Source organism: Ciconia boyciana, chromosome 7 (assembly GCF_034638445.1).
Source record: "Ciconia boyciana chromosome 7, ASM3463844v1, whole genome shotgun sequence".
NCBI classification, from domain to species: domain Eukaryota; kingdom Metazoa; phylum Chordata; class Aves; order Ciconiiformes; family Ciconiidae; genus Ciconia; species Ciconia boyciana.
In genome coordinates this window covers 52,630,072-52,654,847 of record NC_132940.1, presented here as the reverse complement: position 1 = coordinate 52,654,847, position 24,776 = coordinate 52,630,072, and the positions used below count along the sequence as shown (strand labels likewise).

At 45.4% G+C, this 24,776-nt stretch overlaps 2 protein-coding genes across 12 annotated transcripts; both read right to left on the bottom strand.

Annotated features, from left to right (window-relative positions):
• Window positions 1–381: 381 nt before the first annotated feature.
• On the bottom strand, window positions 382–15,854 carry PPP1R2 (protein phosphatase 1 regulatory inhibitor subunit 2). Of its 11 annotated transcripts, none has more exons than XR_012043357.1 (8): window positions 15,670–15,854; window positions 10,799–10,906; window positions 10,243–10,323; window positions 9,839–9,942; window positions 8,397–8,576; window positions 6,923–7,046; window positions 5,331–5,381; window positions 382–3,959 (listed from the first exon to the last, which is right to left on the bottom strand). XR_012043357.1 is itself a non-coding variant. In XM_072867176.1 (8 exons), the coding sequence occupies exons 1-7, from the start codon at window positions 15,825–15,827 to the stop codon at window positions 5,364–5,366; spliced, it is 849 nt and encodes a 282-aa protein (XP_072723277.1). In that variant the 5' UTR covers window positions 15,828–15,854; the 3' UTR covers window positions 382–3,959; window positions 5,331–5,363. The 11 variants fall into 11 exon arrangements, 10 of the variants coding, with proteins under 10 accessions (XP_072723277.1, XP_072723278.1, XP_072723284.1 ...); XM_072867176.1 differs by having other exon boundaries at window positions 5,331–5,425; window positions 6,923–7,078; XM_072867177.1 differs by having other exon boundaries at window positions 6,923–7,078.
• Window positions 15,855–18,325: 2,471 nt separating this feature from the next.
• On the bottom strand, window positions 18,326–22,613 carry APOD (apolipoprotein D). Its single transcript, XM_072868359.1, has 4 exons — window positions 22,467–22,613; window positions 22,051–22,172; window positions 20,136–20,224; window positions 18,326–18,677 (listed from the first exon to the last, which is right to left on the bottom strand). Exons 1-4 carry the CDS (start codon window positions 22,587–22,589, stop codon window positions 18,442–18,444), a joined length of 570 nt encoding a protein of 189 aa, XP_072724460.1. The 5' UTR covers window positions 22,590–22,613; the 3' UTR covers window positions 18,326–18,441.
• Between the last annotated feature and the right edge of the window lie 2,163 nt (window positions 22,614–24,776).

The following is a 24,776-nucleotide window of genomic DNA, read 5'->3' as shown; positions in this document are numbered from 1 at the left end:
ATTACTCAATGCTAGTGAGTGATTACTCAATGCTGACCATGAAGAGACAGGCCTGTCTTGCTTTAATCCTACAACACACAAAGAAAATTACCTTGAAAAATGCAACCTTTTCTGTGGTGCTGCTGTCTTAAATTAATGGTTCAGGTTCCCAGATCTACCCTCCCATCTAGGTAGCCAAGCAACCTCAAAATCTGAAAGTGTGTACAAACTGATGTATATCAAAGTTACACTAAAGAGTACTTCCTCATTTGCAGTGATGAGGAAATTGCAATATTGGTAAATATTCATCTATGAACACACCTGCAAACTTTACAGTAGCTGCCAGTTTCTTCTAAAAAGCCCCAAGAAGTCAAACCAATACATCTAGTATTAGTCCCATAAGGCAGTGATGAAAACAATGGTTTTATTTACGTTGTGACACTTAACACTGGTTTCAAACAGAATAATTACATTTGTGAGGTGGTATCATAATAAACACCACAAAAAGCATGTTACAGAAACAAAGAGTTCTGGTAAGATACACAAGTTTAACACGAGAGAGCGAGCTGTGGAAAAAATACTTGCAGTTTCCATGACCTGTGTACAACTCTGTGTGAAAGAAACTTTAAGGACAGAAAAAACTTTGAAGATGGAGTTAAGGCTCTTACTTGCAAGCGATCTTCCTATTGGAAGCATATTGAAAATATTTTCTCTAAATAGGATACAGCTTGAGAACTTAAACCTGTGCAAGAAGCTTCACAATTATGATGCTGTGGAGCTCAATGTCCACATTAGTAAGGGCTGCGTGTCTTTCGTTTCCTCTTTACACCACTCTCTGTTGTATGAATGAGCCTTTACCATATGCGCCCCAAGATTAAGACATGCATGCAAGCTAAGTCCCCATCAAATGTAAAAAGAGAAAAGGCATTTCTCCTCTTGTCCCCACTCAGCAGGGAACTTTAATTGATATTTCCAGAATAGAAGGAAATCAGACATCCCTTAATAAAAAAAGCTATATAGAGTATCTGTAGTTACTGCAAAGTAAACTTGCCTATTTTAGCTTTTAAAATGCATGAAGATGTAAGCCTGGATAAAATCAAGTAAACCAGGCTTTCAGTTAAAAGCAGTGTCAGGTACATCGAGTTGCACTCCAGGTGAGCAAGATGAAGAAGCAAGAACAGAATTTTTGCTAGCACTAAAGAGAATGAAGAGGAGAACAAAGCCTTTAATAAAATCCATAACTAAAACCAGTACAAGTTCCAAAATGGCATCTAACTAAAACTTGGGGGCTTGGTGGCACAGAAAAAGAGAGATCACCCAGATAGCTCAACATCATCTGACTGATGAAGGGACCTGCTATACATTCTGAGCTTCATTTAAAACTGTCTTCATGCATTTACGTATACTGTACCTCCCTCAAAGGTACCTACCCATTTCATCCAGGATTTTGGAAGCCATTACAGGAAAGGTCTTTACTGGAAATTAGCAAATTTTTCTTCATTTGTTAAACAAAATGCTTTGCAGGTATTGCAGGGTATGAAGTACCCCCGCCGAGTACCAAAATGAAAATGAGGTCTTGGACACAGAAAGTGTGGAGGGGAAGGAGGGCAGGACAGGAGCTCATAAGAGCTGCTTCTGATGGAGTCACCATCCCTGGAGGCATTTAAAAGGTGTATAGATGTGGTGCTTAGGGACATGGTTTAGTGGTGGACTTGGCCATGCTAGGTTAATGGTTGGACTTGATGATCTCAAAGGTCTTTTCCAACCTGAACGATTCTATGAGTCTATAATTGTGGGTACAAAGTACCCACTTGTACTTATCACAAAGCACAAGTAATCTGTTTTACAGCATCACAGAAGACATCTGCATTACCCATACACAGTGGTCAAATCTTGACCCATTCATGCTCCAGGCTGAAAGTAACGCAGCTTTGCTGAGCGCTGCCCCTCTCTCAGTAGGACTTAACTGCCCTAGCTGGTGCAGACCAGGCCATCAGCTGGTCCGTTTGAAATGCAGGTCGGTGCAGACATTCCAACAGTCTCAACACTGCAAGCTGGTATATAAAGGGTGCAAACTTTAAGTTTTGAAATCCTATTCTTGGGAGCCAAATTTAAAGCTACATTAAGTGACTTTAGTCAGAAGTATCTAAATGTTTACTCTTTGCTCCTGTTTATTCTATAGAAGTAACCATGTTTGATACAAGAAGAAATAGCAGTCTCCATATTGAAAAATTAGCATCACCACACTGGACTGTATCAAGAGTTCAACTGTTTCTTGTGAAAAGATGCTATTAATCCTGATTCCAGCCCTTAGAAGACTAAATATCCCACAACTGACAACCCTGTTACCTAGTTGGGAAAGGCACACTACAAGACCCAACTGGCACAACTCATAGGTATCTTTGGCAACGCATCCATTCTAATGAATTATTCCTGTATAAATCTTTCAAAGGACAGCATCTGATTGCCTTATTCACTCTCAATCTCTCTGGGATTTCATGAAAGCTCACACTTGAGAATGCATATAACTGTAAAATAACTTTCATTCCTTTATTCAAACTTCACATATACAGTGAACAAAAAGACATTTTAAAATAGATCCATATAATTATATGGATTTTTGCAACATATCAAATTCAGATCAAAACTAAGATATACACTGTATTCCATAACCAAGCTAAAGCTTAAGTGTAGACTTCATTTGTGTAATAAAACCCAGGAACTACTCTGAATACTGGAACATTCACCAGTCAGATTCCACCGAGTAGGAAGTTGTTACAGCAATTTGGAGGTTCAGAATTCCTCTTTACAGGGGCTATAGCCACCCTGTAAATGAGTATTTGAATTACGCAGTTTCCCTTCTATTCTTCCAAACAGCCTCCATTTTACAAAAGCAGCTGCTGTAAGTTGCAATGGATACGGGAAGATTTAGACCAGTGGTTTTCAGTATTCAGGTTACCAACCCCAAATGAGTAGGAGATCATCAGCAGTTATCTTTATATAAAGAACAGCTAGAGCCTAAACTCAGCTCATCTTCACAGTCCTGATGTGGATTTGCTCCTGGTTGGGTGTTTTTCCTCAGGTGCTAGTAGCACAAGCACTCTTCATGCAACTGGAAAGGACCAAAAGTTTGAAACAAGAGCCAGAAGAGTGACAGTGGATGTGGTTTTAAGAGAAAAGTGGGAGGGAACTTCCATGTTCTCATGATGAGCCGAAGAGAGCTCCACAAAACATCCAGTCCCGATGGAAGAGATAACGACAGTAAAATGCAAGTTCAAGTTAGCACATTTCCAGTGTAAAAACATTCCCTCCACCAGATGTTAGTACTGCCTTAGTCAGAAACTAACAACTGATTCCAAACACCACTCTTAAACATAATACAGCTCTTCTTGTAAAGACTGGGAGAGTACAGGTAATAACATACTGAAATCTAGATTAACAGGTCCACATTTTACAAAAAAGTTGTAAGACTTAAATAATCCCTTTTAAAACTGCTTAACACATCTGATAAATAGCTTGCATGTCAATCTGATATATGCTGTACCGTTTGGCTCTTGAATCCCAAACCTTTCCATAAGTGATACCACACCTAGAACGCTGTCAAATAAATAATGAAAAACCAAAAGATACTGTCTGTTTCAAAGCATGAAGAGTAACAGTACATTATGCAAGATAATCAGCGTTATACATACAGGGAATGCCATTCTGGTTGAACAGATTATGAAGCAGTATTCTCCATGAAATACTAGGCACAAGAATAAATCAATTAGACAGGTTTTTCTGCCTAATGGACAAGTCTAAAATTAACATTCTTGGCAATACAACATTGTAACTGATATGCTTCTCAATATTTAAGAGCCTTAATTGCAAAAATCATGAAGCGATGTTTATATTTGTGTCTCTGACAAGCAGTTACAGTTCTGGACAGATTTCTTCTATACTGTGTGCTCTACTTTCCAGCTGGTCACGAGTAGCATGTGCTGCATAAGAAAGATTACAAAAAATAGGTAATTCTTCACATTCACTGAATATTTTCAAAACACACACAAAAATCCTCCTGAAATCATCTTTGCTTCTCAAAAGGCAATGTTTGCCAACCCATTTTAGCAACCTACAAGCTTTTAGTTTGAGAGTGCAGAAACTTCCAAAACAGTTATTTCACCCTCATGTTCTGAAGAAATGGCTAACACCGTTGTTCAGCATACCAAGCACTGAACACTCACCACCCCTGGAACTGGGAGGATTTAACCCAGGAGTTACGAGAGAGATCAAGTTGCAGAACTAACATATGAGGTTTCTGAAACACAAGCAAGCATAGTACTTCTCGGTTCAAATTTCAATTCCAGATGAGACACTTTAAAACAAAACAAGCTTATAAATGAAGGAGCACAGTCTTTTGTGTTTTTCAGGAAGTCGTTAAACTTATGGTTTTGAGCCAAAGAACAGCAATAAATCAGAGAAAGCTCCTTCTCATTAGTGCTTTTCATATGAAAAAGCTCACTATATATATAAATATGTGTGTATATATATGCACACCTGAAAATTCAGCGACATAAAGCAAAGATCAGAGAAAACCACATCCAGATGATAATAATCTTTTAAAAAAGGCCAGTTAGGCTTCAGCACAAGTTAGACTTGATAACGAGTGCAGTTTAACAAGTGAATAGCATAGCTAACAGGCAGAACCAATTTGTCTATGTTCCTACCCTTTCCACTTAAGTCAGCTTTAGGGTGATGCTCACCATGGTTAAGAAAACACAATGTATTCTCCATCTACCAAAGGCCAAAAGAGCACACCCAGTCAGCTGACAGCTAAGCTGATCAGCAGTGTCTGAGCAGGGTTATCCTAGCAATGAATGCTAAATGAACCATAAGGAGAGAACAATAGTTTTACTGCTTGTCAATTGAACTGCTGTAGATCACACCCTTGTATGCGATACTTTTGTGTAGCAGAAGACAAGACAGGTCTTCATTGAAATCACCATGCTTAAATCTCCCTACATCAGGAATCTTTCCTTCAGTGATTTCAAAGAGAATTTTTAAAGGAAAAGTGTTTGTGGAGAGGAACAAAGTTCACTGTTTTGCTGGCAAAGTCTATTTACATAATTCATGGAGTCATAAATAGGGAGTAGCCAGAGAAATTCCAGAGAAGCTGAAACACTGAAGCAAGCAATCCTAATGCAGTCTATTACAACTTGAACTTTCTTCTCCACCAAAAAGCTTGGCTGCTAGAATCCATTTGCATGGGATAAGTTACAGCTACTTGAGGCAAGAATGGAATGACCCATCCACTTAAAACACTTGGTAGCCCATGATGAAGACAGGGGCAAAAATACACAAACAGTTCTCACCATCACTGACTGGACTGGCCATCTTCATTTCAATCAGCAAGTAATCTCAGTCTGTAACCAAGAAGCGCAACTCATATTAGCAGACCTGGTGGTATCTGACAGAAGCCTTGTTAAAAACCTGTCCTAAGTCTTTAGCCCCTTCTTCAAAAGGAGGGTGTAGAGATTAGAAGAGCGCTGTTAGTTTTACTCAAATACAAAACAGACAGGATTAGAGGGCAGAAAGGAGCATCGCATAAGAGAAGCACAGAACCTTTAAGGGATCTTCATGGACAGAAAAATTCCAAGGGAGAAGAGGGTCTCAAATTGCCTGAAAAACTCAAGAGCTAGTGGAGCCCTAGAGTCACAACAGACCACTAAGAAATGGCTCTTATGTCACATCTTTACCTGGAATGATCATCAGTACTGTAGAAGTCATCTTATTCCACTGGAATAAAAAGACTGCATGCCAGCTCTCACTTACATAGATTGACAGTCTCAGACATGATAGGTGAGTGGTAGCCACATCACCAGATGATCTCTGTAACTTCAGAAGAACTGAAGTCAAATGGAAGAAATTATCAAAATGTAGCTACAATACAACATGCAGAAAAAGACAGACATTTCCTTTGCAGTTAAAAGCAAGTGTCAGAGCTGTTAGTCAGTTTAACAGACTGAAGCCAAAATAAGCCATCACAAAAATGAGCTCCTGTATCACCCAATACACCGAGTAAAGAAAACTCTCCTTTTCTGCTCTATAAGAAAGCAAAATACAACAATTTGAAGTGAAAGAGCTCTTCAAAAGCTCTTCGGATGAATAATCTTTCCACACACTTACAGTCCTAATAGGGGAATCTCAGGAACAAGAATATTAATAGCATTTTGATCCACTTCCATGAAGGAAACAACCAAATTGAAATACTGTTTTAAATACCCAATTGCTTAATATGACCAAAAGCACAGACTAACAAAAAACCCAAAGTAGTGAGTGTTAAAAACAGCTATTTGAGAAACATTCTGTAGCTCTAATAACTGTTTAATTAACATTTATGAATAAGGATTCTTTTGTGCCCTCAGAATACAGATGAGAGAGTGATAAAGAGATGTCATCTCAAAAAAGTTATTTCAGCAAAACTTTGACATTACTTTAACACAGCTATGTTGCTGAACGGTTATCATCTCAATGTAGGAATTTCTTAAAATGTAGACAGTGGCAGAAGACAGAGAGGTTTATTAACAGTTTTGTCCATATTCCATCATCCTTTGACCAACCCTGCCACAAAGAATCACACACGATCAGTCAGTCTGAGGGCATTCAATTCACCAGCTGCTACAAAAGTGAGACCAGTACTTAACCTCAGAAGAACTGATCAAGTACAGAGACCAAAAGCTATGATAGCTGATGCAGAGATTAGGAGATAATGAAACATCAAGGTTTGTTAAGCAGAATGATACCAAAAAAAAAAAGAATAATTGAGAACTACATCAAGTTAATGGAAAGTATCTCTATATGCTGTGGTGTGGAGGCGAACCAGTTAGTTAATGAGTTGATAAACTGGCAAACAGTTACATTTATGGAATCTACTGGCCATGAGCAGTCTAAAATTGATAATTACCAGTTGTGGCTCTGAAGCTGGTTATGAGGCAAGGTGGAATGGACTTCAACAATAGAGATGGAAAAATGCTGCAAAGGTGTGCCTTCTTTCCACTGGAGAATGCAGCTGGGGAGCGGAGTTGCCTCTGTTTTACAGCAGAGTGCAGAGAGATGGCAGCTTCAAGCCATGGAGAAAGGTCATAAGGTTGCCTATTGGAGCCCTCCTTTCCCCTGGAGAGTGAAGTTCTAGTAAATAGCCATTATAAGGCATATGGTAAGTTACTGGATAAAGTCAGTCCGTTAATGGGTCTCGGACACGTACCAAATGACCCTTTTGGAGCAATTATGAAGGCATTAGTCCTCCTGTAATAAATAATGGGACTAAAATGTGCAATCCACAGAACTTAAACACGGAACTTTGCAAATCACCTTTTTATTGTGTGGAATTTAAACTAATTTTAGACAAGTTCCTAGTTCACATGGTTGTGAAAAGCAAATGTGAACCAAGTTAAACCCATGCAGCATCTTCCCAAGTCTGCAGATTGTGCTAACGTCTCATAGCTTTGCCAAGCAACAGATGAATGAGGCTTACAGACTTTATTGCCAGTAGTCTCATGAGCAACAGATGTCTATTTTTTTAATGCCAAAAACTTGTTCGAAGTGCTGTTACACACGGAGGTGGGTAGTGAACAGCTGTAATTATTCACCAGAAGACCACCACAAAAATCAAAGACTTTTATTATACAGTCTACCCTTTTCACCCAGAGAGAAGCTTAAAGATGAAAGAGAAGGTGTCAGCTGCTACAGTTTTATCAGTTTCCTGTCAAGAGACAGCTCTGAAGCAGGTTCCAGAAACAGCTCCATGCTAAAAGTCCCAGACCTTCTTCCAGTAGCTGCAATAAAAGTGAAGCTGAGGGTCTTAGCCCATACTATAGAAATGAACATTACTGCTTAAGGACAAGTGCATACTGAAGTCCTAACAGCAGTTTTACATTACAGTAAGACAGGCAGAAGTTCTTATTTAGGAAGTTAGATACACTCCTCTCAACAGGGAGGAAACATTCGTGCTAGTTTCCCGTTGCTGGCTACAGGATGGTTTGCGAGCAGAATGGGAACGGAACCACAACATAAGGCCAGGCTCTCCCATGTGGCCACAGCTTTAACTGTTCCGTACAAGACAACTCTTCCTTTAAAAAGGATGCTGGCAACTTCACTACCAAAAGTCAGTTATGCTGGGGAAATAGCACAAAAGCAGAGGTGTTTGCTTTTCTGTTATGTCACAACAAACAAAAGTCCACATGCTTAATTAGCAATACTGATGGTTTTGGTACCACGCTACAAATCTACCTATGAAGACAGCATGCAGTATTGCACATTGAGCATTACATACATACTGTACCCTTTCTATTCATTGTAACACTTGAATGTATTCATTTCCTAACAGCGGAAAGGACCACCAGTACTTAAACATGCTTTTTGATGAATCACTAGCTCACCATGTTCGGTAGCTTCTGTATTCATTGTTTCTACATCTGCAGCATCATGCATCTCTTCATCCTCATCATCATCCTCTTCTTCACCATGTAGTTCTTTTGCAATGAGCTGTCTTGCCAGTTTGATGTTTCGTCCTTCATTGTAGTGCATTTTTCTCTTCATTTCAAACTGTTTCTTTTTCTCTGTGGACAAACAATTGCAAATATTTATTTATTCCCTTTTAAAAAAAAGAAATCAACTTATTTCCTCTTCAGAGAGGAACTAACTGCTTCCTAGGTCAAATTTATTCTTACCTTGAAGGTCCACTGATTATATGATCAAGTAATCACTGAATTGAAATTATTTCCTTCAAGCAGTGAAGTGTTCTTTTAAGCAAGTCTGACTTACAAAAAGGCTAGTAATTAATGGACTGGAATGGCTGAAGCACTTTTTAAAAGCTGTTTGCAAGTAAGAGCAAATCTGAACCAAGAGAAACATCTAGTAACAGCATACAAAATTCCAAAGTTTCGCAAGCCTTGTTTCTAAGCAAACTTAAGGACAAATTCAGATGTACTGGTGGGATAAAAGATGAACTTTTGCAGATGTCCAGCTTGACTCCTGGCTAGCTACCAAAGGCCAGTTATGAGAGATATATTTACCACACGTAGAATAAAATATTTTCCACTTTCCCCATGGCCTGAAGCCTAACTTTGCTCCATATATTAAACATTATCAGGTCTAGTAGTAACGCATCATAAGTAAATTAAACTTTGCTTACTGGCAGCCCCAACACTGTTTTCTTCTTCCTTTAGAACAGTAAGGTTACATGCTCAGAGTTGGGGCCAGGAAAGATAAGAAGCAACAGCTAGATAATGCAAGCCTGAAACCTTAGCAGTAGTATTGTTTGACTGTTTCCTCAAAATGTTCTAGCCCAAGCTAACACAAAACAACATCTCTGTTGAAGATGCATGAGGCAATTTGCTTAGGAATAAACGTAGATGGATCCAGCAGGAAATCTACCAGTTGCTTTGAAAACAACAGAAATATCATCTATATGTTTGCAAGCAATTTGCAAGTAGCATCTTAATTGCAGTGGTACTCATTGAATTGTTAAGTCTGCCTGAAATATGGTCAGATTAAGAAGTACTCCCTCACCCCAAAACCAGAAGAGTTTCTTATTTGAGAAGTCTAGGTTTAAGAGGAATTCCCACACCTTAAGCTTGTATACAAGGGGGCAGCCAGTAACAGCAAACTCCTGTTTATATGTAGATCCCAAACCAAACAGTCCCGATTACAAACAGCATATTTGTTCAATCTTTTACTTACCCTTCAAAGACTATTTATCTCCATTTTTAAATGACAAAATTTTTCTGTCAGCCAGTACTTTTTCTTCCCAAGTATTTCTTACTGAAAATCTGAAACTATTTGAAGGAAAAAAAAACCAAAACAAACAACCTATGCCTACCTCGTTCTTCAGGTGTTAATTCTTCATCCTCTTCCTCCTCCTCACTGCTTTCCTCTTGCTTTGCTATAATCTTAGGTCCTTTACCTTCAGCTGCAGCTGCCAGTCTACATAAAACATGCAATACAAAATGCTGAAGCAGCAAGTTTTTCACTATTTAAAATACACAGAATTTCAGAACACTCATACAAACTGCTTTGTTCGTTATTTTTGCCATATTTATGTGTACTAACAACCTGCAAGTTTAAAGTACCAGTGGCACTATCAAACACCAAAAACTACTTAATTTGACAACAGCAGAAGTTTGACTTCTAGAGAAACCAGCAACACCTTTCCATAAAGAAAAACTACTCTAGGAAAGAGAAAATTATCTTAACATTTAGTCAATTTTCTATGACAATACTTACTTTTTACTCAACACATCTGCTTTTAAGGGCTCATTTGATTCCGAATCACTCACTGCATCCTCATCATCTTCTCCTACCATGCTTGGAAGGCAAACAAAGAAGGTGGCCTTTATCAATAATTTGCTGCTTAAAATTTGCTTGATAAAACAGTCAAAACCTTACAACACTCAATTAAAAGACTCCTTTAATACTTTAAAAACTTTCCAAATCTAATTTAAATATTGATATGAATGACAACTTTATATTCTAGTACACAGATGTTAACTGAAAAAAATAAAATCAATACAAGTCAGACTTATTTATTCCATTCAAAGCCTAAACCTTGCTAGACATAAACCTTCTAAAAATTGACTTTGTCCTTTTTGACAGTTCTCCTCGATAGCTGTAAGCCTTTATTTAAAAGCTTTGTAAATCTGAATGTCACATATATCCAGTAGGCCTGCACAGTCTGTTAGGCAATCAGCTATAGTAAATACTACAACATCCACAAAGTCAATTTTGCTGTAAAACTACTATGTCAGCTGGCATCATTTAGGGCAGCAGTTTAGCAACTTACCTGTGATAAGGAGTACTTGGCTCATCTATTTTCATCAAGCCATAATCTTTGCCTGCTGGGTGGTACGTAGCTATGATGTTCATTTCATCCCACTTCTGGGATTTTTTACTGAAATAAGAAAACAAAGTTAAATTTTCTTATATTCTGAAAACAGTTAGTTCTGTTTGGCCACAGAAAAGGCATGTTTAGAACTTCTTTTGACCTCTACTACATACTGTGCACAAATAATATTGTTATGACACACAGGCATGTTCAAAGTACAGCCATTAAACACTGTTCTATGCATACTTTAGTGAAGTCATGACAAATTATCAATGCAACTTAATTTCCCTAACGATTCGCAATAGCTAAATAAACTCAGTGATGTACAAATGTATTCTTATTCATATACATACATATATTTTCTCAAGAGACTACTGGTCTTGTTCAATCACTGTCCCGTTAACTGTTTGCTCTTGTTACAAGTTACTGTAAAATCATTCTTCCTCTCATTACAGCCCACAACACTTCAACAAAACCAAATAACTTCCACCTCACCTCTGCTCAGTGAGCTGCTATGATTATTAGTGAAACTGTTGCATAAACAAGACCAACCAACAAATAACTTCCTGCAGTAAAATAAATAGCACTGAACAAGCTGGTTATTACTACTGCTTTTGTCATCCTGAAGTGAAATCACAAAGCAGAACTGATTCACTGCTGTAATTAAGCCAAAGGAGTTTCACATTTTACAGACAGGCACAAGTGATGTTACATGATTTAGAATTTCCTCAATTAATCAGAGAATGTACCACTTAATGTATATTTGCAGAAACAAAACTTTACCCGGACTGACAAAATATATAAGCCACAAGAAAAGCAATAGCCTTGTGGCCAGAGGAAGAGTCACCCCTCCACTGATCTAAAACCCACAGGAATGTTTAATCAACAGAACCTACCAGGTTCCACATGTTCTCTAAAAAGGTTATTGCAGGCTTCATACAAGGTGGTCTTTCCCTTAGACTAAACCAAGAAATTTAACTTTAGAATAGTAAAATAATTCCACCATTTAACATTACCTTATGCACTAACATATTCCTGAAGTGTTGCAAATTATTATTTATGGAAGCAAATCTTACAGGGCTTTATCTGGTTTTGTTTTGTTTTAGTGGGGGGGAGAGGGCAGTTGGCTAGAAGACTTTAACTTAACTACTCTTATTTAAACATGGACTGTTCCAACAACAAACTACTTGATTTGAAAAAAATATTGTCTCAGTAATACAACTGCTCTTGAGCAGAGTGCTATCTGTAAAACAAAACTGATAAAGCAAAATTCCAAGCATAAACTAAATTTTAGATTTATGGAGAGCACTGCATAATACAATGGGGAAAAAACTAAAGGGATTAAAAAAATAGATGCAGGAGGTTAATGCTGAATACTACATGCCACAGACTTATACTCCAGAAATGAATACAAATTAAGTGAGCTTAATCCCCTTAGCATATAGTAACCAATGACAAACTCTCATGTTTGAGGTTTCAGATCTATTTAATCATTTTGTTTGAACTGCAACACAAGAATTGCAACCTAAGCGGACAACACGTGAGTCAGATTGCCTGCTCTGGCAGGGTGGAGAGTCATGAGCTTCGTGATGACAAAGCAAGAGCTCTAGTCTAGGAATGCCAGTTATTCAAACCTATCTATTTAGGAGTTGAAAAATCACCAGTTAAACGTCAGCTAAACACCTGCTTAAAGTTCATCTATGACTAACATAAGATGATCATATGGTTACATAGCGAGCACATGAGAATTTTTACTAGCCATAGCAGTCGAACAATGGTATGCAGCCCCTATAAAGAGACAGAGCGTAGCTGAAGAGGAAATATCACAGATGGGAGAAACTCCCATAACGTGCTTTGTGTTCACCACACTTGCCCAAAGCACATCAAGGTTTATTGCCTGGGCTCACAACTCAATACCTAATAATAATATTGGCAACCTTAGAAGAATCTCTTTGGCATACACTGCTCTTGAAATTAGACAGCCTACAACAAGCAATTCAGTAACTTATAAATACAAGACTGAGGAAGATTTTAGCGGTTTACTTTTTCCACACATTTCTTTAAACTTAGATTCCAACATTAAAAACCTTGGCTGAGGAACACCTCCCAAAGCACAATTTAAAATTCATCCGGAAAAAAAGTATCATTAGTGGCAAACAGACAAACGTGCCATTTTACCCCTCCATGTAAAAAGCCATCACAGGACGGTGACTAAGTGCTCTAAAAACACACACCTCCCTTGATTGTCTCCATTTAGCATGCTTAGGCATGCCTGAGCAGCATAACATTAATGATAGAGCTTAGGACCATCACAGGAAAATGCTTCCTGACACCCCTTCAGATACAGAAATATGAAATCTAATCTTCCTTAGGAAAATCAGATTTGAAAAATCTCAGAACTGCTCATTTGTATTCTCTCACCTCTTTAAATATATATAATCATTTCAGACCACACCTTGACAGGCGAGAAGTTTCTGCAGCAATATTACTCAAAGGAACACCTCTCACACCTCACTGGCTCCTACCATAGCAGACTCTTCTCTTGCCTGTTCCAACACAGCTGTTTACACACACACACTCACTTACTTAGTTATTTTGCAAAATGCCAGATCAGATCATTCACAGGCTCTTACAGGAGTCTTAAGACAAAAAATACTGTATACCAGGAATGCCAAGAATATATCTACCATTAAACCATGATCTCAGCTCTTAGGATGCCGTTCCAGTGGTGTCCCAATTTCACAAGCTTCTCTCTCGCATCATATTTTCATTAAGGAAGTTTTCCAAATAATTTTATCATCACTAACAACAGTGCGAGGTCAATAATGATGCAAGTACACGAGAGCTCTACTGAACATGGTGCTTTAAAAGATGACAGCTGACACAATGAGCTCTTTCATCTGCAGCTATTTTTAAAGGTATTCAGATCTGATTTTCAATATTAGAAATAAGCAGAGAGGCTGCTGATAGAGATGCATGAAGAAAACAGATACCTTGATTTATAAACTAATTTTTAATCTTCAAGGAAGATCACAGCTGTACTGCTTATCATTCTTTTAAGTACAAAATTATTTTTCTGAAGTCAGAAATAACACTTTTTTAAATGAACTGTTGCCAACCAAAAATAATACCTGCACACAAACCAGCTTTAAATACCGTATACTGATCTTTCCAGGAAATTTTCTAATGCAGCCTGCCAGATTTAGCCAATATACTTTACCTTGCAAGGCAATTTCAGAATTAATCTAATTGACTTTATTGACTCACATTGGTAAACAGGAAATAGAAGCTGGACTCCTGCCCACTTGACTGCTTTGCAAGAAATTACAGTGTACTATAACCAACACACCATATACTCAGCTCATCAGTTTGTACTCTAATTTCTGATCATTCTTCAAGATGGTACAAAAGAGACTGCAGAAAATGAAACAGGGGCTACCAACAGCCAGTTTTACTTTATGGCTGGTGTGGTAGCAAACATCTTGTGCTACATTATATTAAAACTAAAGGACAGGGAAAAAAAATCACAACATTTGTGTAGCATATTACTATTTACATTCACCTCCTTCAAAAACATCATCTCATTCCTTCAGTTGCAATAATTTCTCCCTGGAAAACAGGAGCAGCTAACACAGGCAACAGAGCAAACCAAAAACTTTTCGTTCTTACCTTGTTGACTTTAGACTATATTAATGACTTAACTAGGCAAACAGGAAAGGAATATTACCATAACACAAAAAAAAATAATAGCATGTCCATTTTATTTTATCATTATTTCTCTCCTTGCAAGGGTGAGGTCCCAAATGAAGAAAACCATCAAAAGCAATTTTAGAAACATAGAGTTCAGGTCAATCCCGGTCCTCACAATGTGATGGAGTCTCAGAGCAACGTTAGGCAGAGCATACGGGTGCTAACATCAAGAGAAGTGCAAGAATTCTTACTGGTCAAGGGCAGCTGCTGGCTGCCTAAAGACCACTTCTTGCACTTTTGGACTAACTCGGCATGTTCCAATTAAATCAAGATTTTCTTGTCATTCAAAATACAAACCACGTGGCCAGTGCATATTCTCAGGTGCGAGATCTTTACAAATGAATCCTGCACAACCAAGAATACCTCTTACTTATGTTTCAACCCAGGAGAGGTCCTCTCCCCAGGGATGTGCTTCTGGTTACAGACAAATAAGCCACCTTTGAGAAGACTGAGAACAAATCTCCCATGCCAAAGCGTATTTCCCAAACTGTAAACTATCCTCGTAGCAACTGCAAAACCGTTCTTTCTGAACAAGCATTTAAAGATAATACTGCTTCTGCTAATATTTCATAAACAGTTCATCACATCGGCTCTTTCAGCTGCCACACTGCACTCTTGGTAAGAGTCACGACTGCAGTTCCTCTGTTCTCCTCATTCAGGCAGCCCTCACCTTCTCCACCCAGGTGCACAGCCCCGGCATCCCCTTTCTCAACACAGACCCTGCTCCAAGCCGTACTCCAGCCTCAGCAGGGTGCTTCCACCGCCTGACCACCGCGGACATGCGGAATTGTGCTCCAGGACCGCCACAGCACGGGAAGCACACGGGAACGACCCACTATCCCGCTTACCCCATTGCTACTCTGCCCACTTAACGTCACCCCTAAAAAACGGGAGAGCCCAGAAATCCCCCGCTGCAGACGCCGCCTGGCAGACCCCGCTCCGCGGAGACCCCTCTCCCCAAGGAAAGGCAGGACGGCTGGAGGCAGCGGGGCCGGAGGGGCGGCCCTGCTGGGACCCGCCGCCGCCTCACCGCCACCGGGGCCCCGGCTGGGCTGGGCTGGGCTCGGCGCGGCCCTCACCCATGCTCGTCCTCGTCGCGGGCCGGACTGGCCCGCCGCGCCCCGGGGGCCGCTCCCCCCGCCGATAGCTTGCCGCCGCCCTTCTTCAGGATGCCCTTGATGGGCCCGCGCCCCGCCGCGCCCGACGTCGAGGCGGCCGGCACCGAGGGCGCCTCCATCGCCGCCCGCCCGCCCGCTTCCGGCCTCAGCCGGCCCCGCCGCGCGTCAGAACCGCCGGCGCCTCAGCCCGCCGGAGCCGCGCCCCCTGGCGGCCGGCGGACCGCCGATCCCTGGCTGCTGTGCGCCTGCGCGCCCGCGGTGAGGCGCCCTGCGCGCGCGCGGTGGGCCGTGGTGGGGCTGCCGGCGCCTTGCACGCGCCCGGGGCCCTGCCCGCGCGGGGGCACTGGGGCACGCGTGGGGCTCCGGCACGTGCGTGCTGCGCGTGCGCAGGGCTCCCGCACGCGTCAGGCGCTCGCACACGCGGGGGGTCTCGCACCGCACAGGGAGCTTTGACACGCGGATCACGCGCGTGCACGGGGGGCGGCTCCTGCACACCTTCGGGGCTCCTGCGCGTGCTTGGGCGTGAGCGAGGCTTACGCGCGTGTGGCACTCTTGCACGCGCATGGCGGCTTGCGCGCGTGCTGTTGTGCTGGCGACGTTTGCTGGCACACGGAGCCAGGCGCGCGCGGTTCGCGTGCACTCTTTCTGTGCACCGTTTGCGTGCGCGGTTTCTCGCAGGAAAGGCCCCTGCTGCACCGTGCAGCCCCCTGCGAGGCGTCCCCAGAGTCCCCTCTGTGCTGCGATGTGGAGATGCTGTGGCTGCTGCGTGGTGCCCTGGCGCTGCAGCGTTTGGCAGAACAACCTCCCACAGGTCTCCGTGACACCAGGAAGGAGGCGGCGTGGTGTCCAGAGGGCTCGGGCATCGCGGCTTTCTGCCGCGGAGTAAGACGCTCCCGTTTCTCAGCAGGACCTGCAGGTGCCGGTTCCCGGCCGCGTCCAGGGGCGCTGGCCACCCCTCCTGCAGCGGCCGCGGGTTCCCAGCCCAGGGGCTCAGTGCCTGCACGGCCACCCCGCCACGGGCCGGCAGCACAGCTCGGAGGGGCTGTGGGCTGCAGCGTCACCATCCGTATGAGGAAGAAAATAGGAATCTGATTAAGCAGGGATGAAATGATGTACCCCAAAAATCTAACACACCTGGGAGCCACCGTGCAGCCGTCAGCATCCTGGGGTGTCCTCCATCGTCCTTACAGCCTGAGGATGCGGGCGGAGTGTTTGATTTTGTGTCACAGGAACTGTGGCATTAGGGTTTAAAAGTTTAAAGGGCTAATGGCTTAAACGTGGCAGTTGTTTCTGATCCCTGCAAAGCTTCCCTCCCATCTCAGCCTCCTCCGACTGGTAAAGATTAGTGAAATGCTGGCTCCCTGCCCAGCTCCCGTAGCCCTTCCAGGGCAAGAAAGCGCTCTGCTGCAGACCCACACCGATCGGGGTCCCACGACAGTAAGCGCAGAACGTTTCCTGCAGATTTACAGTCCTGCAGTATTCTATGTCCACATCGTTGTTTCTTCATGTCAATAAAAGCAACAGGAGATGGGGGCACCGCCAGCCAAAGCCACGACATAGGTTTGCCGGTATGGCTCAGACGATGGGGGAAGCCCACACATCTGATCCCAGAGCTGGAAAGACCTCCAGGCTCCTGGAGCAAACCATTTAACTTCAGACATGGTTGCTCATGTTGCATTGCATTCCCGCTCTCGCAGTGCCGTGCCCTCAGAGGAGGGGCAGACCCTGCACGCTGAGCCCCCCCAGCCTGCTTGAAAAGGTCGTGCAGCTGGGAAGGTACAAAAGCCCCACAGCAGATATTTTTATTTCATTTTTAATGAGTTGCATCAATGCTATTCAAGCAGAGTTGTCGCGGTGCCTGGTGAACACCCGCCAGGGCAGATGCAGTGCCAGCGGGCACTCGGCACGTACAAAAGCAGTGAGCAGGATGTCCGGCAGAGCCGGCCGTCTCCCGGTGTTCGGGAAAAGCCTTGGGAGGAGAGGACAAGGGAGCAGACCCATCTCTCTCTCTGTCTGCTTACGGATACTCTCAGAGCTGACCCTTTGGGAGTGCAGGCCCAGCCCTCACTTCATGCAAGTCACATACAGACACTGGGATGGAGCGATGCTGAATTTCTGGACTTTTTTAGACTTCTCAGACTTTAAATACGAAGGGCCAGATCTGATTTCTAGCGAGGAGGTCTGCTGACTTGGCAGTAACATACACCTACAGGCCTGCACAAGAAAACATGAAAGACCCCAGTCTCAGTTCCCAGGCTGCAGGACTGACCCCCCCGTGTCTGGGCGTTGCCGCTGGGACCCGGTGCCCGTGGTGTAGCTCAGACACCGTAGACAGGCCCAGAAACATCAAGACAAAAATGGGAAACAAACCTGCAGGCACACGACAAAAGGTTTTCCACTGGGACTAATACTTGCACATCACATCTCATACCCTTTCCCATTCACATACTGGAGGACTCACAGAAACAGCAGAGCTTCACGTCTGCACTTCAGGGTTTCTTTTCTTCACCCATTAGCTCTGAATCAGTCAGTTACTCTGCAAAAGTCAGAGCGAGACGAAAAAGCGGGGAGAGCGATAGAGGGAATGACGGCAAGCAGTAACTCAGGGCTGGCAAACTACTGTTAGCGAAAGGATTATTACATTTCTCTGTTACATAGAGAAATTCTAATGGATAACAAAGAAAGCAACAAAGTTCATCGCTGGTCTGGCGCTGTGTCACTGCGTGCCGGGAGTTACATCTCGGGAGGGCAGTTAAGTTGATCTGTGGGCATCATTTTCTCGGTGTCAATCTTGTAGGACTGGAGAACGCTCTTCAGGTGCTCCACGGTTTCTGGATGCATCTCTGGACCTCTTGATATAATCCAGGCGTAGTCAATGTGGAAGAGCCAGAGGATGTTGGTGCAGGAGTAAACCAGTGAGTAGTTTTCGTAGTCAGTGGAGATGACCCAGTAAGGGGCAGAAGGCATGACTAGGAGAAAGAAGGGCACTGTGAACGCCATGGGTAACCGACTGTGGACTGCTCTACAGCACTAGAGCCACAGCTCCTGGTGCTGCTCCCACTTTTGCTGCTCCTGAGCTGCATAACTGTGGTCAGTACAAGGAGCTATAATTTATAAAAGCCTACCAGGACTCCTTGTTCTGCCCAAAGGGACTCGAGAAAATCACAAAGCCCTGACTAGGAAGGACTTGCTGGAAAGTTAACACTATGACCTGAAGAGCTCGGCCAGGCCACCGAAAGCCAGCCTAGCTCGTACCCGTGTGAGGGCGCTTGCTGGCAGGAAGGAGCTGTAGGGCTGGGAGCTGATACTGGTGATCTGAGGAGCACGAACCACCACCCACTGCCCCAGGTGCCCTGGCCCATGGAGCCAGCTGGAGCCTGGGCAGCAGGAATCAGTATGGCTCAGCCCATCCCACCAGCACCAGCCACCTAGGCCAAATTCTGTTCTCCATCAGGCTGCTACGCCCGAAGCATCTGCTCTGATGAGGGCCAGCCACTCCAGCTTCAAACTATCAGGCAGGCGTAAGTGCCCCGGGATTTATTTCCGATCCATTTAGGAATGCCAGGTGCTGTTCTCTGGGGCTCGCGTCTGGTGAGGGCGGTTGGGGTTGCACACGCTGTGGGTGACATGGCTGCAGGTGATGCCTTAGCAGCGCATAATCAAGTCTGGCTGTGCTCATGAACAATAATTGTGTCTCCTTGGCAAGTACACTGCTCCACCCATTTCTCCAAATAACCCATCTGTGTGAGTGCTATGAAACAGCCAAGGAGAAGGTGTGAGGGAGCGGAATAAAAAGAGAGCCAAGAGGAGACTTCTGCTCACTTTCCAAAGTGTTGCTGCAACAGAGAAAAGTGCTGTGCTAGGTGAATAAAATGCACTGCACCTCAGCAGGCCTCTGTCGTGTGTTACATTGACAAGGGAAGAAAAAGCAAACAAAAATATTATTAATGGTTATTAAAAGGTGCTTGTAAGCTGAGGCAGGGTGGGCTAGTAGCTATACCACTGTGTTCAGAAAAACTAAGCCTATTCCTGGCCCTTGCAGCGGCTGTGGGGCTGCCTCCCCCACCTCCCACCCTCCCTGTCCCATCTGTGAAACGACCTGGAGGGATGGTAATGCTGCTGATCCTTCTTGCTTTGAGATCAGCTGGTGGAGTGCTCCACCACTGCAGAGCCTGTTGCTGTAAATGATGTATAAATCACTGCCTGCTGGTCACACATCTGTCCTAACCCTTTGCCATTCCCCGTAGTGAGAGCTACCAGGAGAGCTTTGCCTCTCGCTTTGCTAATTTTGCACCCCTGATGACGTGGCAGCAATGCCTGCTTCATGCCAGCACTGCCCTCCCATGATGCCGGCACCACAGCAGTGCTGAGGCCAGCGGGCACTGGGGAGCTGGCGGAGGACGTGAGCCTCCCAGCCACACACTTACACCAGTTAAAGCGGACACCCAGCTTGGCCGGCTGCTTTACATCCATGTGCATGATTTCTCCTTCGACTTCGTTGACTTTGCCATTGGAACTAAGGGGAGAATGACAAGATGACAAGGCGAGAAATAAAATCAGGTGAGTTTGAAATCACTTTTTTTTTTTTTTGCTTCCACTAAGTCATCCCTCCTGGCGCATCCGCCTGCCGAGAGGTGGCTGAAACATGTACCAGCTAACCACAGCATCCCTGAGGGACAGCTTGTCCCCGGGGACAGTTTCAGCAGCACCCAGGGCATACCAGATCCTGGGCCAGGCGCAGCGGGGCAAATGCTGTCCCCAGTTAAACCACCCCAGCACCCCAGGGTGCCTCTCTCCAAGTGCCCCTGCCAGCGGGGTACGCTTCAGTGCCATGGGGACAGTGACAGAGAAGAGGGAGAGGAAGACCCCTCTGCACGGGATGGGGTGATCCCAGCACTGATCTTGGATATGCCAGGGAGCAGCTGAACTCCTGCTGGTTGTGGAAGGCACGTGTTTACGTCTGTTTCATCACCTGCATTTTTTCCAGGTCATGGCACATTCCTCCGTGCATAAATTACCTGTCCCTGCTTGGTGAGCCAGGGTTTCTTTCGCTGCTGGTTCAGAGCACTGCCCTGCTGGTAGCAAGCCCTATGACTCGGGCTGCTTTGTCTTATAATTGCATTTTTCCCCAGATGCCTCAAGACCTGGATACTGCCTGTGGGCAGGAAAGTTTCACGCTTTCCTGTGAAACAGGAACACCCAAGGAGGCAGAAGCTAACGCTGCCAGCAGCAGAGGTCGAGGGGCTGATACTGGAGCCATGCACAGTGCACACCTGACCCAAAATATTTCCCGACTGAGCTGCTGAAGTGGTGACACCAACGGTCACATTAATCTCCTGCAGATGAATGCAGGTGCAAATAAATGGTCAGCTGTTTGCCAGGCGCTGCCCTAGCAGTGGAGCTGCAGAGACAGTGCTGCGTGGTCAGCGAGCGGCATGGACGCTGCTCTCTGCCGGACACAAGGGATGTGTTGCTGCGTTGTTGTTATTGTGAGCCAGAACAAAGTCCCCATGCCATGCCAGGAGCGCAGGGGACAGTGCTGCATTCACTGCTCACTCCCTCTTATTCATTCAGCAGCACCCCATAGCAGCCGGGGCTGGTGATTGAAACAGATAAATTAATATCTGTATCTGTCCATGCAAAAAGCCAGGGGAGCTCAGGTTAATTGCAAACTGTCAAGTATAATAAAGAGAACAATCGGTGCATTCACTCGGCTCACTGATTTAAATAGGCAGCAATTGCTGATCCCCTTACACAGCAGTTACTACCAGTACAAGGTAAATGCTCCAGAAAAAGGCTGACAAATATTTGCTTAAGTAAAAATGACCCATGTGCTTCACCTTCCCTGCCCCTTTTCATTGGGTCCCTTCACTCCGGAGCAGAGAAGAGCACAGGGCACAGGCACCTCTCAGCACGCAGGGGCACAAGGTGGTGGCTGCCATCCCGTAACCAGCCCCGTAACCCCCCTGGGACAGGACCCAGGCATCTGGCTTCTCAGCCATCACTGGGGATCACAAACCAGTCAGGGGGGACACCCAGGCTATTTCACACTGGAGTCACCATGTGCATTCAATCTGTTTTCTCACTACTTACCTTGGACAACGAAAGAGACCTGCTTGAGCCCCAGAGAAGCACAGGCAGAAACCAGAGACCCACATCTCTGCCGTAACTTCAGCAAAGCCCGTTATCCCGGCAGAGTTACCGCAATCACAGGGTGCCTCCCCCAGCACCCCCAGACCCAGAAACAGGCAATTTGGAGAAAAATGACCACCTGGGACAGCAAGAGAGGCAACAGGAGTGCCACAGCTGCGGTGAGGACACAACCCGAATGCAAACACTTACAGCAGCTCCTTGTTGATCACCTTGAACTTCCCGTTCTCCTTCAGCGAGTAATTTGCCTGGACACATCTTCCTTTCTCGAAACTTGAGGGCAGCTTCTCTATCTCGTACCATTTCCCCAAATACTGATAAAAGAAAGTCCAGAGAGATGCTTTTAGCACAGGAGGGCTGAGGCAGAGCAGCCCGGCTTGTTTGCTGGCACAGTTTCGCCTGCTCGGTTTGTTTGAGCATCCACCTCCGTGGCGTGGGAGGCTGCGGGGGGTTAGCGGCCCCGCAGACCCACGCTGGCAGCTCTGGCACAAGGCGTCGAGACCGGACCTGCCAACCCCACCCCTGCACCCAGACAGTCTGCCGTTGCTCCCATGCCCGCTTAGCCTAACTCGCTACGCGCCATGAGATTTTTCAAAAGCTCTTCACACCTTGTTGATATCAAAGTCTTCTTGGACTGGTGGATCTGGGCATGGTCCCATGTGAAACATTTGGCCTTTCCCAAAGCTGAGGAGTCCAAGCAGGATCGAGAGCTGCACTGCCGTGCTCAGCATGGCTGCGCCGGGATGCAGGCAGGAAATGGACCTGGGGAGGAGGAAAATAGCTGAGCTGGGGCCTCCCTGGAGCAGAACTTTGTGTGAAATACGGCAAGAAGGACAGGACGTCTGCAGCAGGGCACCTCGGGGGCACAGCAAGGAGAAAAGGACCATGAGAAGAGCACAAAGGCACTGTGCCAAATAAGTCCCCAGCCCAAAACAGCCTCAAGCCCTGCCTGTGCTCAGGCTGTGCCCAGCAGCTCTGTGGGAAGCAAGGCAATGCCTGATGAGAGTACTTGTACCCATCACTCACACCTGACACCCAGCAAGATGCAGGAGTGATAAAAGCCTGAGGACACGCAGGAGCATCGTCATCTGTCCAAAGCTGAGGCAGGGGGAAATGCAGAGATGTTTGCTATAAAATGCTGGAGCACAAGGAACATGTTCTGGAGCCGGGGCAGAGCCGGGGCCCTGGGACATGGAAGCGAGCAGTGTACGCATGCAGGAGCCTGCAAGGTGAGAGGGACATCCCCACCTGTGCAAGGGCTGCCTGGCCCTGCAAGGTGGTGGGAGGGACACAGCTTCTCTGGGGGTGTCTGCGTGTGCCAGGACGTACACAGCACTGCAGGGTGGGGAAGTTGGTCGAGACTCAAATCAGCACCAAATAAAACATGAACCGACCCCCAAAAGCATGCTGCGAGGAGGGAAAGGACACGTTTTCTGGCGGAGCAGAGGCAGGAGCTGTGCTGCTCACCCCCAAGCAGCCCTGGAGCCAGGATGCTGCCCACATGCTTCGGGCTCTGCTTGGGGCAGGTTGGCACCCACAGACCCTGCAGCACGGGGCTGCTCTGCTTCCCTGGCCAGAAACTCCTCCGCAGGAGCAGCGGTAACATTTTCCCCAAGTTTAAAAGAAAAGCCCAGTCTGCCTTCAGCTGCAGGGCATGGGCCTTGCTGCGGACACAAACACAGTTCCCATTTTCAGTCTCTTAATTCAGAAACGTACCTTGGCTGATAAGGCGGAGTGATACTCTGCAGAGGACCAGGGCTACAAGGAACAGCTCTGTGGTGAGCTCTCTGCCTCATCGTTTTATAAGCGTGCTGGGATCATCATTATTCAGTACTAGCACAAGCCACTCCCTGGTCCTCAACATGTTTTGTTTTTTTGGCAGGCCAGTCAGCTGCCTTAGATCTGCAGCTGGTATGAAGCTGGAGATGGGCTGCAACTTGGCTGCTCACCCAGGCAAACAAAGGCAGCCCACATGTCTGGGTATCACTCTGCAGCTGCAGAGCTCTCTGCCGTTTGGCTGCCCACGAAAGCCTCAGACTTGGGTGCAAATGGCAGGGGAAGGGGAGAAGTGCCGCAGCCTTTGAGAGAGGCTGGGGACAGGAGCAGCTCCTCTCCTGCTCGCTCTGGCCCAGCAGCAGCCATCGCCATGCTCCCAGGGGAGACGTGCAACCTCCTCTGCTAGGGACCACTTGAGCCCTGGAGACCCTCCGGGCCACTGCAATGTCCTCGTCCCCATCACGGTCACTCGCAGGAGTGCATGGGGAGGACTAAGGACTAAGCAGCGGGAGGCATTGCAGGCTCATCTGGGGACCTGCAAGACCTCTCAGCAATTTTTCTTCTAGACTTTTAAATCTCACTACAAGGAAAGATGCTGCTGCAATTAGTTCTATGCTGACTTGGCAGTTTTTCCAACAGGTGCCCAGCAAATGACTTTGACAGCAGAGCAGCCATCTGTGAAGGCAGCCAGTCCCGAGAGTTATGCAAGGAGAGTTGAGTAACAGACAGGATGCTCAGTGTGTTTAATTACATTTTCTTTTAATCTAATCTCTGTTGAGACTTTCTCTCTAGGTGTGTTTTTACATGCTGCACCACATGCCTTACTCACACATGCACACGCACACACTCTTGGGCCCCTGTCTGCCCAAATGCTACCCCAAGAGCCACAAATAGCTCAGTCCTGTCCCTTACCAGGGCTGTGCTGCCGAGGTGTGCCCTGAAACACGGCCACAGCCGAGGTGCTCCAGGACCTCGATGGCCATCACAGCTGAGCACGGCTCATCCACACAGACCCAGCAGTGCCGGCTGGGGGTCAAGATCTTGGGGGAGCACCCGCTCCACAGCCCTGCCGGCAGCGCTTGGCATGGGGCAGGTGAGCAGGCAGGGGCTCTCCCTGCCTGCACACAGCTCCCTCAGCAGTT

Coding starts and splice junctions, on each gene's coding strand:
- PPP1R2 (XM_072867175.1), bottom strand. CDS start 15,827: ATGGAGGCGCCCTCGGTGCCGGCCGCCTCGACGTCGGGCGCGGCGGGG. Junction 10,907..15,669: donor CGCGACGAGGACGAGCATGG/GTGAGGGCCGCG, acceptor TTCTTATTTCAG/TAAAAAATCCCAGAAGTGGG. Junction 5,865..6,922: donor CAGCTTCAGAGCCACAACTG/GTAATTATCAAT, acceptor ATTTGACTTCAG/TTCTTCTGAAGTTACAGAGA.
- APOD (XM_072868359.1), bottom strand. CDS start 22,589: ATGCTGAGCACGGCAGTGCAGCTCTCGATCCTGCTTGGACTCCTCAGC. Junction 20,225..22,050: donor GTGATCAACAAGGAGCTGCT/GTAAGTGTTTGC, acceptor TTCTCCCCTTAG/TTCCAATGGCAAAGTCAACG. Junction 18,678..20,135: donor GGGTGTCCGCTTTAACTGGT/GTAAGTGTGTGG, acceptor TCTTTCTCCTAG/TCATGCCTTCTGCCCCTTAC.